This window comes from Symsagittifera roscoffensis, chromosome 10 (assembly GCF_963678635.1).
Source record: "Symsagittifera roscoffensis chromosome 10, txSymRosc1.1, whole genome shotgun sequence".
NCBI classification, from domain to species: domain Eukaryota; kingdom Metazoa; phylum Xenacoelomorpha; order Acoela; family Convolutidae; genus Symsagittifera; species Symsagittifera roscoffensis.
Window position 1 is genome coordinate 4,004,072 of NC_087071.1, and position 19,222 is coordinate 4,023,293.

Consider the following 19,222-nt stretch of genomic DNA (forward strand, 5'->3'; position numbering starts at 1 on the left):
ACTCATCAGAACAAACAAACGGGGGGGGGGGGGGGGGAAAGACAAGAGGGCTCTTTTTCCTTTTCCCCCCACCTCACCTAAGCATCGATTTCATGGTTTAACGAGTGGTTTTACAAGCTTGAGTATGTTTGTCATGGCCTAATCAGTCCGTATGCCAAATTTTATAACAATCCGACAAGGTGAACAAAAAAGTTCTCTAAAAATTTTGCAGGTGGGGGGGGGGGGGTGTAGAAAAAACGCCAACAGACCAAGTTAGGATTCTCCACATAAATGGTCAATTTAAATTAAATTTGGTGAGCACTGCTTCTAAAAAATATATTTTTTTTCTGACTGGCTGAAAATTCAAACTCAGAACCAAGTAAACACATTCCCCCCTAAACGGTTTGAGGGTGGAGGGGTTTGGTTGGAGGATGTTAATTTGATCCGAAAAAAACGAACTTTTCGACTACCCTCTAGAGTTGAAGGTAATTTATCCACGACAGCATAAGAATCGGGATACGAGACGTGCAGTTTTTTAGAGGGAACCCCTTATTTGTTACACATTTTAAAGAACTATTTTAAATTTTTTTTGCTCATTTGTCGTCTTAATGTTTTGTCGTCTTAATGGCCCGTCGTTTGATTTACTTAGCACCAAGTTTTTATCACATTTCTTAAAACAGTTGGGGGGTCTCGATGTTATCTCGGCTCTTACTGGTAATTTTCAGCCAATCAGATTTGTGCATTTTACAGACAGTCGTTTGAATTTTGAACCCGAATAAAATGCTGTCATGGAAGATCTCAATTTAGGGTGAAGATGTTAATTTCAGGTAACTTACCCCTCCCGGTTTGAACTTTTTGGTCCTTGAGATGGACTTCACCAGGAATCTCTCCCCCGTGTCTCCGAACTCCCCCCACACAGTGATGAAGGGACGCCCAGCGAATGCACCACTGCGCTCTGTGTGTGTTTTAATGTAGTACACAATTACTGCAATATCAAAAATTATTTTCATCAAAAGTAGTCAAAATACTTCACATCCTCAGGTATTCGAAAAATTTATCGTAAGATTTATGGCAATTGTCGTAATAAAAAGCTGTCCACAGGCGTATAAAAAGGGATATTTTAACAGTGACAGTTCAAAAAAATTGTCAAAATTTTTTTTGAGGCATTGCAATTTTCATTTTTTGATCTCTACTAAAAATTCAAATGATCTGTTTTTAAAAAATGTCTGGATTGTACAAAGGCTTCGATACCCAAATTTTTAAAGTTAACTCTTCTAAATGGGCTTTCAAAAGAGGGCGGGCGCCCCCTTCCCTTGTCTCTTAATCAGTTCGATTTTTTAGGCAGCTTGGAAAAAATGCAGTAAAGTGGAAAAATCTCTGGTTTTCACCTGGTAGTGGCTCCCTTCCAATTGCTAACACAGGAACTTCCCGGAATATCTCCCCGTCCTCTTTCTCCTTACTCAACCATCTGTTAATTGACACTCTCAACTGTTCCTTGGTGTGTGCATCCTCCATGAGTAAGTGGTCTATGTGCCAATGGGGACTGTCTCCTGAGTTGTCGTGGAACAGACGCAGTTTGCTCACTTGGCCGATGTTCCCAACGAAGATCTACACGAAGAACAAAAGCCCAATTATCGTTTTGGTGCGCAATAAAAAACAATGAACAGATAATGTCGAAGAAATAATGAACAGCAATCAAGTATTTTCGATCTTTCAAAACTTATTGACAAATTGACAATAATTTCTAAGAAAAAGATAATATTAAAATCTCTTCAATTTGAAAAACGAAGAAATTCACTTGCTTTTTTTTTCAATCTGATTAGCATTTTTTTTTCAATTCAGTTGGTGCCTATTTTTCTATATTTACCTCAAGTTTAAAAAAATATTTCGAAACGAAACTGTAAAAGAAATCTTCATATATTATCCACTCACCATGAAGTCATTGGTGACCCCTGCCTCAAAGAACCCCCCACTTCTATCCACCCCTGATGTGCCCAACAGTACTGTGTCGCTCACTCCCCCATCCTCCCCCTCCCCCACCACAATCAAGTACACTTTGGAGCTGCAGGGGGTTTCAGTCTGGTAGCTGGTAGTCACACTCACACGCCAAACTCCTTCTGAAATAAGAACAAGAAAAAAAGGTGGTTGCAAAGTAAAAAGTATAGAAAGTTACGACCAAAGTTATCTTTGCTGAACAGTAACGAAAAAGTAAATTTTCCAAAAAAATTATAGAAATGTTTTCGGACCAATTTTTGGTCGTTGTTTTGGCATAGACAATAAAACATTTCGTTGAACTGGCCTTTTTTCGAAATGAACATTTCGAAGTATTTTTTCAACAAAAAAGTGTAATTGTGATAGACCATTTTTTCAAGGTCTAAAATATCTCAAGCGTCTTGTTTTTCTCGTTTTCCAATCCACGATATTAAAATAATGCTTAGATCCTTTAAAAATGAGTTATTTCAGATCTAATTCCAGATCAGAAAATTTGTTTTTCATGTTCTTTTGTGATCTGAAAACATCAAAACTTCTGAAACAATTTTTGCTTTTTTTCGATATCTCAATAACCATTTCGGATAAAATAAAAAACTTAACCATTTGAAAAATTAACATACATCTTCAATTAAGTGCGCAGAGAAAAATTCGGTAAATCAATTATAAACGGTCCCTATATCTTAAAGCCAAAATAAAAAAAATTGTCAAAAAAACTAAACTTTGTCTTTTTAGTCAGTTTTCTCCATACTTTTTGAAGAATAAGGAAAAATAAAAAAATATTTTATAAAATTAAACAATAAGGTAAATATCTACCCAAGTTTAAAATATAACCATCAATTTTTTGTTTATTGTCCTTATTTAATATAAAATAACCAAATTTTACTAGTTTTAGTCTTTTACATTGACTATTACGTCATTCCTGTTTTTTTGAAGTAATATTTTCTGACTTTTGGGACATACTTCAGCCATCGAAAAATCGGTCCAGAAAATCGCATAGACTCGTCTTTTGCTCACATTTTTCGGTTTTTGTTGGTAATCATCTAATGTTTTTCAAACTAATCCGTTTTTTTTGTTTGTCAAAAGGTTGATGGTTCTAAATATCTTTTATGAATTGCCTATCTTTCATCAAAAACTCTCATTTGTCACATCTGCTAATAATTAAAGTTGAAAAATAATCGCCTTCCTTTTTTTTCAAACTAAATTATAATTGGTTTTGAAAACTATATAGTGTATTTTATGAATTCATACCTGAAGATGTGTTGTTTATCTTGCTTCCCTTGTTGTGCCCACTAGTTGCTGGCGAGGGGGTCATCTTCTGGTATGAGGTTGGTCTCACAGATGCTGCCCTGGATATTGGAATATCCATGAGTTCGCTCTCTTCTGAGTACAGATATCTCTCTCCATTGCAGAGAATGGTACGCTCCTGTGAAATAGTAACGATAGTTCAGCCCCAAAGAAACAAAAAGGATCTCCCAGTAGGAATTTTCAACAGTAAAAACTCGAAATTTTTTCTTAAGAAACTTTGGGCTCCATTGAGAAAAGAACACAAGCGAAAAACATAAATTTTTCGGCCAATTAATGAAGAAGAAAAAAGATTTCAAGCTCTCTTAAACGTTTTTATAAATATTCGCCTTGGGCGCAACCAAACTGAACAAAATATGGTGGTTCGTTGCGTGTCCCTTTTTTAGTGTTTTTTTTTAATAAAAGTCATGTTTTTCAATTTTTCAATTCCATTCAATGTAGCATAAGCTTCAAAAATTAAAAATTTGTCAAAATGCAATTCATATTCAAAATCACCAAAATATGTTAAATATAAACAATTTAACAATTTTCACTAATTTAATTGGTTAAAAAGCTACTTTGAGGGTTTTTGAAACAAACGTGTGTGCCACGCATGATTGGTTTCCATACAAATCATGCATGGATGTGTATGGTTGCGCATCATCTTCTATGTTGGGCAAACCGGGAACCGACCTTGAGACAACTTCCGAAGTGATCGTCGAACCACTCGTAGCACATGAACACATACTCGGAGGGATTGAACTCCCCCTCCCTAATTAGGACCCTATCCAGGTAGAACCCGCTCCCATACCCCTCTCCATCATGGCCCATGATCACCTGATTCAGACGGCCCAGAGAAACTGCTTCTATGTAGAACACATCCGTCTAAAATGAAGAAACATAAAAAACCAATTTCACTTTCAAAAAATTAGCAAAAAATTGGAAATAACTAAAAATATTTTTAAAAAATTAACAGTTTAGCACGATTTAGCATAGCAAATTTTAATTGAGCCACTAACTCTGTGTGGCAATTAACTTTTGTATGCGAAGCAAACGTCGTCTGAAAATAAATGAATTAACTTCCGTTTTTTAAATAAAATACGACAGCTAAATTTTTACTTTTAACAACTTATTATTAAAGACCACTTGTAGAAAAAGTGACTCATTTTGCCTTAAGATTTCGGCATGGGTTCATTTTCTTTTAAAAAATTGCCCTTTTTTCCCTAATGGCTCATTTTCCCACCTGATTCCTTCGGAACTTCTCCTTGTTTCCGTTCACACTTCTCTCTAAACATCTCTTCCCAGTGTCCCCATTGTCCCCCCACACACTAATCCATACTCTCGAATCAGTCTCGGCCGCCCACCTGTTGCCTATCTGCACTGAGACCACGTACTGCAGCACTAAAAAAGACGGGGGGTGAAGTCCCATTTGTACCAAGGTTCATTTGTACCAAAATGAAAAATCGGTAAAATTGTACCAAAGTTATTCAACTCGATTTGTCATTGATCGAATTGTGAGCCAACGAATTATTACATTGTTTTTTTTCTACTGTTCAAACCGAAGAAAACTAAACAGCAGAATAGTGACCGCCGCAGTCGCGCCAACGTGTTGCGAGCTGACCGACAGAGGCTAGGACTTCATACGAAAATTAGAGCCGGTTATCGCGGTGATGCGGGATTAGCGCGCCCACCGGCGACCTTAAACCAAGAACTTAAAATAGTCGGCTTAGTACTCTTTGGCCAAATGAATATTTTTGGTACTCACGCGCTCTTGGTTTTTTTATTTTGGTACAAAAGGGACTGATTTATCATTTTGGTACTTGTGATTACCCGCCGATGGGGTGGCGGGGGGGGGGGGGGGTGTAGCGATTTGCATGTATGCCTCTTAGCATGTGCAATTTGAAAAGTTACTCACTTTGATACGGTATGAATTAGTTTCAGTTTCAGTTGCAAATGTGAGTATGCGAACTCAGTTCTAATTGCGCTAATAGCCGCATGCTAAGCGGCAATCATGCTATTAGGCCGGCCTTTAGAAAAGATTAGACTGGTTGGCGAGTATTTTTCTGGTTATTCCGCCCAAACTCGTAAACATTAAAATAGATACCAGAAATGACAATGCTCGAAGTTGATTGATTGGGTTGACATCCATACACTGAAAATGCTTATCATACTACTCCATACATCAAGTAAAAAGAAAAAAGAATTGTCTAAACAAAAGTATTTAAACTAATTTCTGCGGCTGTTTGATTCTAATAAAAACAGTCTGGTGCTGAAAAAATCGAGGTTTTTTTTTTAAACGAAAATGCTGATTATACATTAACCATATATGGAAATTGTACGACTAGCATTTTTTTGATGGCCACACAATTTTTTTAATGTTTTTTAAACCGCAAATCGAATTTTGTTCGCAAACAAACACTTTCCGATTGCAAGCAAAATTTAATTTTTTTTGTGTGTGTATAACGTAGTCCTGGTATACACTAGTGTTGGATTTTTTTCCTTTTCACTGAAAAACAAATTTTTTTCAAAAACGCTGAAAAACCGTATTTTTTGAATGGCTTTTTTACGTATTCCTTGATCAATATCTGTAACTTAAGAAATCAAATTTTAAAAATCGTCATTGTTCAAAAATTTTGCCGAAAACAAAAAAATTCGGCAAAATTTTTACTATTGTTATATGAATAGTGAAAGACAGCTCTAAGACAACTCAGGTCGTTTTCTATGCTTTGTAAATGCAACACCGTCCAACCTTTGGTGCTTTGAGTAAACAACGGTCTTTGTCACTTGCGTTTGTTGAACACAACCCAAAAGTTTTCAGAAATTAAATTTTGAAAAAAATCAACCTTTATGGAAGAATACTTGTGATACAATTTTCATATAGGGAAAAGTGCTTATCATAGAGATTTCATACAATTTCCTGTATGTATGAAAATGTATTGTAAGAAATTTTCATTATGGAAATTGTATGATAAGATGTTTTGGTCAACCCGGGTGGCTGAAAATTAGTATGCGACAAGAGCGTCATTTCCCTGGTTGAGGTTCTCGGCTTATGCTTAGTCCCTAAAAGTCGAGAAAATGCAGTTTTAGACTGAAAATCCGCATTCGAGAAGCAAATTTAAGTCGAGCACAGAGTCGAGAAAATTTAAGCCTTTCTATGCGGGTTCGAGCATATAAATTTTCAAAAAAGGACGGTCAAGACAGTCCAGAAAGTCGAAATATGTCAACTTGGTCGAAAAAGTAGAAAAAGAACAATTTTTTGGTGGAGAATGTCGCAACATGAGTCGAGCATCTTGTCGCGGGTTGGATAACTTGTTCATTAGTCATTGATAGGCTGTTCAAATATTTGTGCAGAAAAAGCAAAAAGACCCTGGTTCGCTACAATTCATTTTTGAGAAGATTTTTGCTTACGTTTATCTAATTCTCCGCCTCTTAATCGAAAGGACTGAGGTTCGAGACTGGTTGTCTGCGATTTTAAATTTTTGCAGTTATGATGATCAAATGGCTTTACGTCTCCGACTCTCATTTGAAAGGTTGTTTTTAAGGCGCAAAAAAATCGTGTTTGTTGCTTAAAACTGAGGCAATATTTCGCAGCTCAGAAAAATAAACAAAAAACATTCCGTTAAAAAATGCTCGGCAAAACAGCGCTCTTCTTGAGAATTGTTGCCTGATCCACAGTCAGCGAGCACGGATGAAAGCCGGGCTCGAACCACCGGCCGGTCGACTGACACAAAAAATGATCTTAAATTAAGTGTCACTTTTGTAAGTTAAAAAAAATATATAAGTGATTTCATATGTCAAGTTATAAATTTCGTTATGACAACTTTTTTATTTTTTGGAAAACATTTACCATTTTTGTGATTACAAACCTGGAAACGTATCTTCATTTCTCTCATCGGTCAAAGCTGCCTCTCGCACCGTCTCCAAGTCCCCCACCTCCTCGTTTGCATCTTCTGTTACATCCGTCTCTGCGACTCCCCCCTCATTAACCCCGAAATCAACCCCTCCCCCAATCCACTTATCGAATACGAAACAGTACTTCCTGTTTGAGTCTCGGTTCAAGAGAGTTAGAGAATCGAGGTGCCACTTGAAGGCTGCAGTGTTGTCGGAATATTCGGGTTGTTCTTGATGTTGTTCGGGTTCCGAGGAGGTCAATGACAGGGGTTCCTGATCGAGTTCGATTCGGACTTTGAAAGGGTCGCCGAGGTCTTGATAGTCGGGCTAGAAATCGAATAACATAATTTATCATTAAGTCAAAAAAAAGAATTACGGAAATAGCGAAAACGAACTGAAAAAAATTCATGACCATACAAGTCAAACAAAATGATCAATGGCTCGGAAGACTATTTGACTGTTTGATATCCGAGCTTATGAAAGTTGATTTCTTCCCATTGCAAATGTTTATAAGAACATGTCAAAAAATCGTTCGGCTTTTTTGAAGGTTTTGGCCATTACTTATGTCTGTCAGAAAATTACACTGTCGCGTAAAACATCATCTCAAAAAGACTTTTTTGGTTGGCGAAGGGGTCGAATCAATCAACACTAGATACTACAAAAAAATTTTTTGGGTTATTTTAATTATCAACAAGCAGTTTCAGAAGTTTATGGAAGTATCTAGTGATTCAAGTGACTCTATTTAAGTTATATATAAGCAAAAATTTCGAACCATTGAGCAAAACTTACCAACGGAAACACATCTTTTGTACCCGGTTTCAGAACGGTCCCTTCTTTCTTTAAAAGGTACTCTTTAGATTCGAATGTTCCGATGGTTTTGTCCTCAATGTGATAATAGATGATCAATTTGATAGGAGGAACTGGGCTGTGATTGGTGGTTGAATCATCCAATGAGATCGTCTCAACCGTCCAGGCAGCTGAAAAAAAACATGGTTACCTCTTTTGAGCTCGAGAAGACTTTGATACAATTAAGGAAAAAGATTTGATCTAAATTGCAAATTAATTGGGCTTATACATGCCAAAAAACGAAAATCAAAGCTGGTTACTTGTGCGCACACATTTTTGTAAGATACTTGTAGTTTTTTTGTAATTATTGCAATTATACGCCCGTTATATACCAATGGACATCGTACAACGTTTCTTTCAGGTACGTAACTTTTCCCTAAAATCAGATCCAACTATTATGGGTTCGACACAAACTCAATTGAGAAAAAAATACTCTAAATTTCGACTCTTTTCCACGTTGATCGAAACTTCAAAAACATAGCATCATGCAAATCATTGCATAAGCATCTTAACAAATTCTGATTCATGAAAGCATCGATAATATATAAAAAAACGAATATGTAGCAAGGTTCCAATGCATAAAACCATGTGACTATTATGACCACATAAGATAAAAACAAAAATAAATTTTATCATCATAGTAAAAATAGCAAATACGAAAACGCCAAAAATAAATATTTTCACATTAAAATTTCACGTTTTCTAAAACCGTTTAACGCTAAAAGTAAATGCAGCACAAATGCTTAACGCTTGCATCAAAATCTAAAAAATGACGAAATCCAATAAAAAAGTTGTGAGCTTTTTTTTGTAGCTTTTTGGCACATTCCAAAGACTTTGCTTAAAACATATATGACAACATAGTTGGCACAAACTAAGAACCACAAAACTAAAAAAAGAGGTACCACGTGGGTGGAATTACACAAAACTCTGACAGCATAAGACAATCAAAAAGTTATTTATGAATATCATGACGACATAAGAAGTTACCAAATTTTTATTTTTAAATTTCCATAAGAGCATATATTTAGTTTTTTTTCTGTAGATTTATCAATATATCTGCGTCAAAACGAAAAATCAGTTGGTAGATAGTTGAAATTAAAAGTTGGTAGATAAAAAAACTTTCATTAAAGCTCAAGCTGCCGAATCAACTCTTCAGAAGTCAAAACTGCACCGAATCCCCCATTCAGTTCACAATTACGAGATCACAAAAAAGAGGCCTTCACAAAAATCCAGAACAAGAAAGGTAAGAACAAAATTTTAATTATCATTGACAAAATTCAGTTATTCGAAACTCTGAAAAACTTACGCTGTGGTTGAAAAACCATCATTTTCATAAGCGACATTTGTGTTCCCTACAATTTTGCATGGTTTTGATTGTAGCGCTCTTTTGATGCACTTTTAAGTGTTCATTCTAAGATGGCTTCAATCTTTGCAAATTATAATTTTAAAAATAGTGATCTTAGCATCAAAATTTGATTTAAAAAAAATTTATGGTTGTTGATTGAAACTTTTTTCCAGAAATTATGGCGGAAAACGGTGCTGATGGAAACGGGGGCTCGAAGCCAGGCAATGGGGGCCAGGGTACTCAGAGCGGGGGAACGACCGGACCTCCTCGAGGAACCCGTGAAGGGAAAAACTGAAAAAAACTCCGACACAACAGAAGAAGCATCTACCATACAGGCAAAAAGCATCAAATAGACGGACACGGAAAGACTTATAAATGGAGACTGATGGACTAAAATATATGGAGACCGACTGCTAGACTCAAAAACAAACTGAAAGACTTTAACTTACATAAACTTTAAAACATATGCGTAAAAATCCTTAAACACTCATTGACCCCTGCTAAGAATATTGAAAATGACTGAATTATGAAAGGCGGTCTTCATGGCACAAAGACTCGAATGTGAGAAAAAAAACCACACATACCGCATTTTTTGTACAGTTCTAATCTTTCTGATCTAAAGTAAACTCTAAAACAAGTATTTACTTATGAGCTACTTAAACTTCTGGTCAATAAGTGATTCGGATTATACCAACACAAGCTGTTTAGGTGATTTAAAACTTTATTTCTATTAACTCTGTTGCTGATTAGTTTTGTACAAATAAAATTACTTTACTGCAAATACGTTACTGACTGAAAATACAACTAAAACAAAAACTATTTTGTGTTCCAGAAAAATGTCTGTTGAACTCTTCTGAAAATATAAAAAATTTGAGCATACTTTATTTAAGTACAAATGGAAACTCAGTTTTTCGAGTTTTTTTGTGAAAAAGTCAAAGCATCAAAAGCATCTAATATATCATTTTGCAAACCAAGTAAAAATTTCTTTCTATACCTTTTTATCGAAAGATGAGAAAGTCAAAACTGAACTAAATATTATGGATGCCTACTTCATTTTTTTTAAAATAAGTTATCTTTTTGATTTCTGCGTCGTTTTTGTCAGCATTTTGATGAAAAAATGGTTAAATTTTAGCGGCTAGTTTTTCAATCAGACTTATTTTTTATATCATAAAAAGTACTCTAATGATGATATCGACACGCTGATTCAAAAAGATGTTCCAACTGTAACCAAATCACTTTCGGAAAAGTTACAAGGGTTTAAAAATTGCCCAATTGGTTGTCTGTCTTTTGAAAACTATACTTTGTGTGAATTGAAGTTTTTATTCACGACCCTGAATGCCTAAGCGCAAAATCCTTGAGAGTTGTCAAGTGTTCCACTTTTGAAATGTATTCAAACTAAATTGAGACGATTTTTTGGTCACAAAAGTTTACAAGCTACTCAGATTATAACACTCACTTTTTGATATGGTTGCTGGTTGGTGTGGAATGATCCAATTTAAAAATTCAAGTGTAGCAAAAAAAATCCGAAATCGGTTAAAAACTAGGCAAAAATTTGAAAAACTATCTGAAATCAATTATAAGAGCAGTCTGGTTTTGTGTTCACAATTGGAGTGCTTTTTTTGAAAAGAATTGTAGAAAAATATTTTTTTTCTTTCATTTCAAAGTTTTTTTTAAATTAAGTATTTCAATCAAAAGGAAAAATAACAAAATTTGTGCCAATCAAGAACAGCTGTTTTGCCCCTAGATCTGTTAAACACACCAAAGAAAGGATAAGGAACCGCAACAAATTTAGTGTTTTTTACTTCACACAATATGCAACAAAGTAACATAAAACAATAAAACTTCATATCTTTAGTCACCCTACATACTGTATCTTAAAAAAAAATTTGTATAAAAAAGTGAATCGTTACGAATTTGCATAGTGAATATTCATTTTATTCAATACAACTCTCAAAATAAAAAACAAGCAAAATTTTGTTTTGTTGTTGTATGCATATTTCCAAACTTCATTTACAATAATACATTCAAAAGCTGAAAATTAAACAGAAAAGCTATTATTAGTCCTGTCGAAATTTAGAGACTCAAATTTTACGTCAAAGACATGTGACAGTAGAATATAACGTAGAAAAACTATGAATCAATTTTTTTAAACAAAGCGTAGGAGCTATATGTTAGATGATAGCTTACGTGAACAATTCACGTGTGTAAAATTCTTTTTGCCGTATTCTCACTAATGCATTAGAGAAAAAGTCATTCACGACACGCTTTTTTATCGAAAAGAATTTTAGCAAGATCTAAGAAAACTAATGGTTTTGAATCACAGTCTAAAAATAGAGCATAATAGCTCAATTGAAAATGACAACATAGTGGTCACATAATTTTTTTTAAACAAAGCGTAGGAGCTATAAGTTAGATGATAGCTAACGTGAACAATTCACGTGTGTAAAATTTGTTCTGACGTATTCTCACTGTTGTTTCAATAATGGTTTAGCTAGAAAAAATATCATTCGCAAACTTTTATTGTTGAGTGATTTGATGCAATATCTGAGAAAAAGAACGTTTTGCATCAGATTCTATTTTTAACTCTTAATGTTTCACTTTCGTATGACAACATAATGTTCACATAATGTTCACATCTCTATAAAAGATCAAAGATCGTTGAAGTATGGTAAAATGTCAGAGCAAAATCAAATTGTGGTATAAGTCTGAAATTTCCTGATAAAACTTGAAACGATTATTCGGCTAGACTAATTTTTACATCGTTTTTGTCAGGGAGAGAAAATGTGTAAAAAAATTGAAAAAAAATGCTTCAATTGTATCAATTAGGTTTTGAAGAATTTTGGATCAATTTTTGTAAGATTTGTTTCAGTAGACACCTAATGATTCGCAAATTCAGAAATATCCGACAAAAAAGTATGTTTTTGAAAACAATTCGATCCTAAATATAGAAAATTTAATCAAAACCAAACTTCAGATAGGATGAAAATCGGTTCGTAGTGCCGCTGTTTCTTTTTTTTGTTTTTTTTCATCAACATTAACGTGTAGTTTCGACAAAATATTATTTTTTAGAATACTCAACGTTCTTGTTATCTTGAACCCGGGGAAAAAAGAAACTAATGCATCCAATTGTACTTAAAAAATATTTTTTGACGAAGATAGCAAAAGTTTCGTTTTTTTTGCACTATCTTATTGCTTTCTTAATTTGCGTAATATGTGAAACTAGACCCAAAGATGTCAGTTTGAAAGACAAAAAGTCTACCCTGAATTACCAGTTTTCAGACAAAAAGTCTTGAATTAAAATCACAATTCGCGTTGCAAATCAGAATATCCTGCTTTTAAGTTTTGATAATTTTTCAGTATAAGGATTTATGAACAAAAAGACATCATTTCAAAAAAATAAAAAACAAATTATGAAATCTATATATTGGTAATTAAACAGAAGTGCCAACTTATAAAAAAGCATCGGAAAAAAATGAATAGCTAAACAGCAGCCAATGTATCAATATATGTTTTGAAGTTTCTATCCTTTTCCTAAAAGACAAAACACTAGCTAAAAATATCAGTTCATTGTTTAAGAATCTGTCTGGTTAAAACACTGCGTAACTGCTTTCTTAGATTAACACAATATGCAATTCGTTTGTATTCGATTTCTTTGTGTCACTACACAATTAATAGTAGTTTTTGAGGTAAGTTTTAGTCATTGAGTAAAAACGGATTAAAACTATCGTTTTCGTTGTACCACAGTTTTGGTTTTTCTCTGTCTTGACCATTCGTAAAAGAGATCAAATTTCAGTGAACTGAGTTTTTTTTTCAGGAGAGTTCTATCGACTGATGCAAGGGTATAAGAACGCCACTGCTAATTATAGTTTTCAAATAAAACTTTATATGAGAAGGATTGCAAAAACTTTTAAAATTTCACCACAAAAAGTTTCTAGGATTTGTCAAGAGTTCCAGGAAATTCTGACAAAATCGTAATATCAGGCATGTTTTGTCAGCAAAAATTTATAAAAAAAACTATCTTCTGCATTTTGACGCATATTTTGACCAACTATTGATATTTCACCAAATCAAAGATATAGCCGAAAAAGCTCTTTCAGTTTTTATGCACTTTTTAATTTGAGATTAAAGTTATTTAAAGTTCAAAAGTCCGAGTTTTTGTTTTACTTTAGAGAATCATTCGCAAAAAAATAAAATTAGTGTGTTTAGTTTTTTTTCTATTTTATTTAACTTCAAATTTTAGTTCCAGTTTTCATATATTTAGGTTCCTTTTTTTCTGATTGCAGGATAAGTGAGCTAATTCAAGTGCTGACTAATCTAGATTTAACTACCAGAACAGAAGTAGAAAAAAACTAGCATAAGTGTCGAAAATTTCCGTTGTCTTCTTCTAATTAGTGTTGACCACTCGGCACTCACAATACGTCAAAAGTCAAAAACTTTTCCATAAATCTCGAACATTTTTTTGGGCAATTTTTCCTCTACGGCATGAAAAGAAAATGGACAGGACAACACCAAATGAACAAAAAAAAACATCGTCGAATATCAGAAGATGATCTAAAAATCTATATTGATGATGATGATACGAAAAAAAGCATTGCTTTGTAGTTATAAATCAGAAATTTGTAAAATGATAATCCGTTGAAAGAACAATGCTTTCGAATTTTTCATTAGAGTTCAAAGTTTCCAAAAAAGGTAATGTCTGAACTTAGGAATAGTTTTGATGCAGATCCTCCAATGAATATATTGACATCTGAGATCAAGTGTGAACGCATTTTCCACCTCCTATCTTTTTTCATAAACTTCTGGAGCATAAAAATTTAGGTGACCTAAATTCTTGGGTCTCAATTTGGTAATGTTTTCAACTATTTTAAAAGCGCCTTCAAGAAAAAAAAAACAAAAAAGATTAAGATTGGAGATATACGTTCCAGTATCTGTGGGAAAGGGTTTGTTTCAAAACAACTCTTGAATGAATCGCAAAACAACTTGACTTAGCTCTGCTTTTTACGGATAATTTTGAAAAAGAATTAGCAAAAACTCCACCCTATTTGTTAAAAACGAAAGGTTGAAAAGAAAATCGATTAGGTCAAGTTTTTCATTGTTCACCCTTTCCTAGAAAAAATCAACGAGTCAGAACTTTCGATGCTGTAATTTTTTGTCCTCAAACTACCCGAATGATCACGACCAAACATGATTTCAGTTTCATTGTTTTTTGACTATGAGCAGAATAAAATCTGAAACTGAGGTTGAAAATGTTCATGTTTTCGCCAACACGTGATTTGTAAGATCCGAACAAAAGTTCGGCTGATCTCGAGTTGAAAAAATTTGTAGCCAGTTGCCAGAAAGATTTCCATTTTTGGAGTTTGCTAATTTCTGAGATATAATAAGTTAGTCAAAAGTGAAGTTGCTTTTTGATACAAACTTAAAATCAATGCAACATATTGGTCAAAGGTAGTAGTTTTCTATTTTTATCTGGAAAGTGCCATGTTAATAATCAGTCGGTTTTAATTTTGTTTCACGTGTTTGCGCCGAATAACAAAAGTCGGACTTTAATTCCAGACTCGTGTGGGAGCCAACTAACATCTCGCTCGTGAACCGAGGATCCGAGGTTTTTTAAATTGTTTTATTTTACATCGGGTGGCTAGTCTGAATGCTAAAGCTGCGAAAGACTGAATGCGCTAAAGCTCTCAACCAATCAATGCCCTTCAAACTGTCTAAAACTGACGACTACAATTATCGCTGAAATCTTTCGGATTTTTGAGTTTTTTGAATATTGAATTCTGATTGGTTGAAAAAAAAACTTTGCACATTTGGTTTTAATACATGAGGTACGTCCACGTTACCTCGTCATGACTACATGGTCACAGAATCTATTTTGGGCTGAAACTGCTAAAAAACTGAAAACGCCTGAAAAGTTGTATCATTCATCTGCCAGAAATGGTAGCAGTTTGGCTTCGGAAAAAAAGACGTGACCAGTTTCCGACGCAAATCAAATTTTCGTTTTCAAAATAGGTGGTTACGAATCAGTTGATTGAATAAAAAAAAATAAATCATTAATGCAAGCTCGAGTTAAGAATCGGTTTGATCAAAAGTTTGATAATTTGCTTCGATAATTTGCTTCAAAATCTCCAGGAAAGCCAAACTAAATTTTAACTTGGTAAGTCAAACGAACCATTTTTTCTGAGATGTAAATTTTGGGGACAACCAAATCCTTTAAATGCAATTAATAAAGGAGTTTTCCAGAGTTTTCTTTAAAAGTGATCCACGGAACAACTTATACATCAAAAACAGTGTTTCGAAACAAAGATTGGTAATAATTCAGTTGCTTATCTTATTATATCAATTTTGCTTATATCATTTTAGTTTAAAACTTCAGTTTAAAACAATAGAATAATCGCCAAACAGATTCCATGCTTATACTTTTCTGATAACCACAATTCAAACAAAACAAATTTAAAAACTTTTGGTATAATAAACGAAAAACATTGTTTCACACAGCGTGATGGGTGAATTCGGAATACACGTTGTGAGCGGAGATGACAAGCCAGGCTCTCAGACCGGAGGGGGAGGGGGTGGATCGTCCGGAGGAGACAAACCCAAGGAGAGACCTGTGAGGGAGGGCCAGAACTAACGGACTCCCGAAAAATGAATCAAATATTGAGGAAAAAAAAGAGGAAAAAACTGAAATAATCAGAAGATTCCGTTTTGTATAATTATTATTCACTCTCGAAATAATAACCCCTTATTATGAAGAAATGATCAAATTTGAGCCCGGGTTGAAGTCCCAGCGTTAATAATTTCTTTTTCTGTAGTATCTCATTGATCGCTATTTTCCAGCGCTGATTCAGATTTTTTGCATAGCTAAGACTGCGATATTTCAGCGCTATTTCAGTAACAATTCCGTAAAAAAATCAGCTCTGAGACTCGAGAATTTCTAGTAGCTTTCAAATAAAAATTTGAGGTAATCAACCATTTAACTAGTGTATATCTAAGGCTTAGTGGCCCGCCCAGAGATATCTTACATCTGTTATAATCTGAAGGTTGGGGGATCGAACCTTGTTAGTTTTTTTTTTTTGGACCTTGTGATAGATTTTTTATCGTTCGCTGATTTTTTACTGCTGTTTCGCTGAAAATTAGCCCAGTTAGCAATAATCTATAGGAAAAATTTGTTTTTGTGGCAATTAATCGATAATTCATCAATGGCGATCGATGTTCTTTTTTCATTTTTTTCTCGCTTATTTTCAAAGTGAACTCAACCCGGGAGTGATTAAATTACTCTCTGTTGTAAATACAAAACCAAGCTTTGTAATATATTTCAATAAAAATTATATTCACAAACTTTCGGAAACTAGTTTCGAATTGGCCAGAAAAAGGGCCTAGAAAAAGGACAAACAGGGTTTCAATTTTTGCTAAAATGAATCGATTAGCCCTGCGTTTCAAAATGTTTTGATTAAGAACATAAATTAAATACTATAAGAATTTAGCACAACTCAAACCATCTTCAGAACACTTGACCATGAAATGTAAACAACCGTTAAGCATGTTGCATTTAAGCCTAACATGTTTTTCGGGATAATAATTGTTCGTTAATTTTTCAGCTTTGAAATGGCAAAATACAGTGTGAATGCTGAAAACGCAGATGACAAAGGAACTGGGGGTCAAACCGGAGGACAGGGTGGAGGCACCACTGGAGACAAAGACAGGGAGATCAGGGAAGCCATACCCTAAATGACAAGAAAAAATGACTCCTGACGTCTCAAAAACAAAGAAATCTGGAAAACTGAGTTTGAAGTAACACTCAAAAAAACAAAGAAATCTTGAAAACTGAGTTTGAAGTAACACTAGAGTCATTGCTTATGTAAATATGTAAAAATAAATAATTCAATCTCTTTATGAAACAAAGATCAACAATATTTGTATAATACATATGATATAAAAGTTTTCGGAGAGATTTCGTATATGATGGAGAGCTTTCGTTCTGCGAAACCAAATTAGAAACATATTTCGATAAAAAGTATTCATTAATTTCTAAAGCAACTTCCAATTTTTAATACCTAGAAAAACGGGCAAACGAGCCTTCAATTTCGGGCATTACTTTTCAAAGTACAGTGAAAACGGAAAAAAAACCAAAATTCTAACCTCATGTGCGCGTCAATCTCCAAGATTATAAAAAAAACGGTTTTTAAACACTTTAATTAATGAGTATTTTCTCGGCAAAATAACTCCGGAAATATAACGGAAATTTGAAAATATAACGATAATTTTAACAAACTTTATCATCGGTAACATCGGCCACAAAAAACTGCTTAAATCAAAGCAAGCTGCAAAAATGGCCAGTATTTGTCCTTGAGACAAATTGCTCTTTTTAAAGGTCAGCCTTAATCAAGGCTGAACCAAATTAGAGCGAAAAGACGGTTAAAATCGGTTTTGGGGGGGGGGGACCGAACCTGGTTACGGAGCATCCCATCAGGTTCGGTGCACTTTCGAGTTCTAGAAAGGAAATGACCTAGTCGGGATTCGAACCGGCGCCGAACCCGCCGGGACGCACCATGTATACGCTTGGCTACTGTCCCTGTATGCATTTACATTTATATGCATTTATACTTTCGCACATTTACGTTTATATGCATTTGTACTTTCGCACATTTACGTTTATATGCATTTGTACTATTGTTTTATATTTGCGCTGCAACATCCTCCGCCCCTAAAGACGGAAGAACAGGTGCGAGTTTTACGGTCGGTCGGGTCAGTTCGCTCGTAACGGTCTTTATGTCGGCGGATCGGGCGCATCCGTCTTTGCCGTAGTGTAGTTTAGTAATACGGGCGAGTGGGTAATGCCCACGTGGGCTGTCGGGTTCGACTACCCAAACCAAGTCGCCGGTTTTCAGTGTGACATCCGAATCATTATGCCACTTTGCTCTCTTGTTGAGAGATGGTACATATTCACGCAACCAGCGTGACCAAACTGCGTTAGCGTACGATTGTGCTCTGGCGTAACGCTTTTTATAATCAAAGTTATCTTCGAAACTTAACGACGGGAAGCTAGCTGCGCTGTGACCGAGAATGAAGTGATTTGGGGTGAGTGCCTCTAGGTCGTGCGGATCGGAACTGACCGGAGTGATCGGTCTTGCGTTAAGTAATTGTTCAACTAGGCAGAGCGTTGTTCCTAGAACTTCCTCAGTTAATCTCCTGTTGCCTAATATGTCGTACAACACTCGCTTAACACTTCTCACTAGCCGCTCCCAGGCGCCACCGTGATGAGGGGCACTGGGCGGGTTAAACTTCCACTTAATGCCTTTGTGGACGAAAACGGCCGGGGCGACTTTGTTCCAATTTTGGACACAGGATAGGAGCTCCTTTTGAGCACCAACAAAATTCGTGCCATTGTCAGAAAGAATGGTTTTGGGGGTACCTCGCCTTGCAATAAATCGCTCTACGCCCATGACGCAGGAACTAGTATCGAGAGATGGAACCAACTCGATGTGAACTGCTCGAGTCGTGAGGCAGGTAAATAGGAAACCCCATCTCTTTTCGGTACTTCGGCGTATCGGCACTTGAAACGGGCCAAAGTAATCAACACCTGTGTTGGAGAAGGGAGGCTGCTTGTAACCCAGTCTTTCAATCGGTAGGTCAGACATAATGGGCACAACTGTTTTTGCTTTGCGCTTACGGCATGTTATGCAAGTATTTTCGATGTTCCCAAGTAACCAGCGCAACTTCAGAACAATGTATTTCAACTGAACTACAGCACGCATGTAATCCAACCCCTGATGTGCATGTTGAAAGTGCATATGCCTAATCAACATATGAGCAACTCGGTGTCGACCATCCAGTATTATTGGATGTTTGCTATCAAAGTCGGTATCAACAAGACGGCTGATTACGTCCAGTTGA

At 35.2% G+C, this 19,222-nt stretch overlaps 1 protein-coding gene across 1 annotated transcript in view; it reads right to left on the bottom strand.

Moving 5' to 3' along the window:
• The window catches only part of LOC134855548 (lipoxygenase homology domain-containing protein 1-like), a gene marked incomplete at its 5' end in the record, with an annotated part of 191,574 nt that overhangs the window by 44,959 nt on the left and 127,393 nt on the right, over positions 1 to 19,222 (bottom strand). Inside the window, 8 exon segments of the mRNA XM_063872089.1 lie at positions 816 to 964; positions 1,368 to 1,587; positions 1,912 to 2,096; positions 3,220 to 3,394; positions 3,946 to 4,137; positions 4,496 to 4,653; positions 7,119 to 7,470; positions 7,933 to 8,120. Of these exon segments, the coding sequence (XP_063728159.1) occupies positions 816 to 964; positions 1,368 to 1,587; positions 1,912 to 2,096; positions 3,220 to 3,394; positions 3,946 to 4,137; positions 4,496 to 4,653; positions 7,119 to 7,470; positions 7,933 to 8,120 (1,619 nt within the window).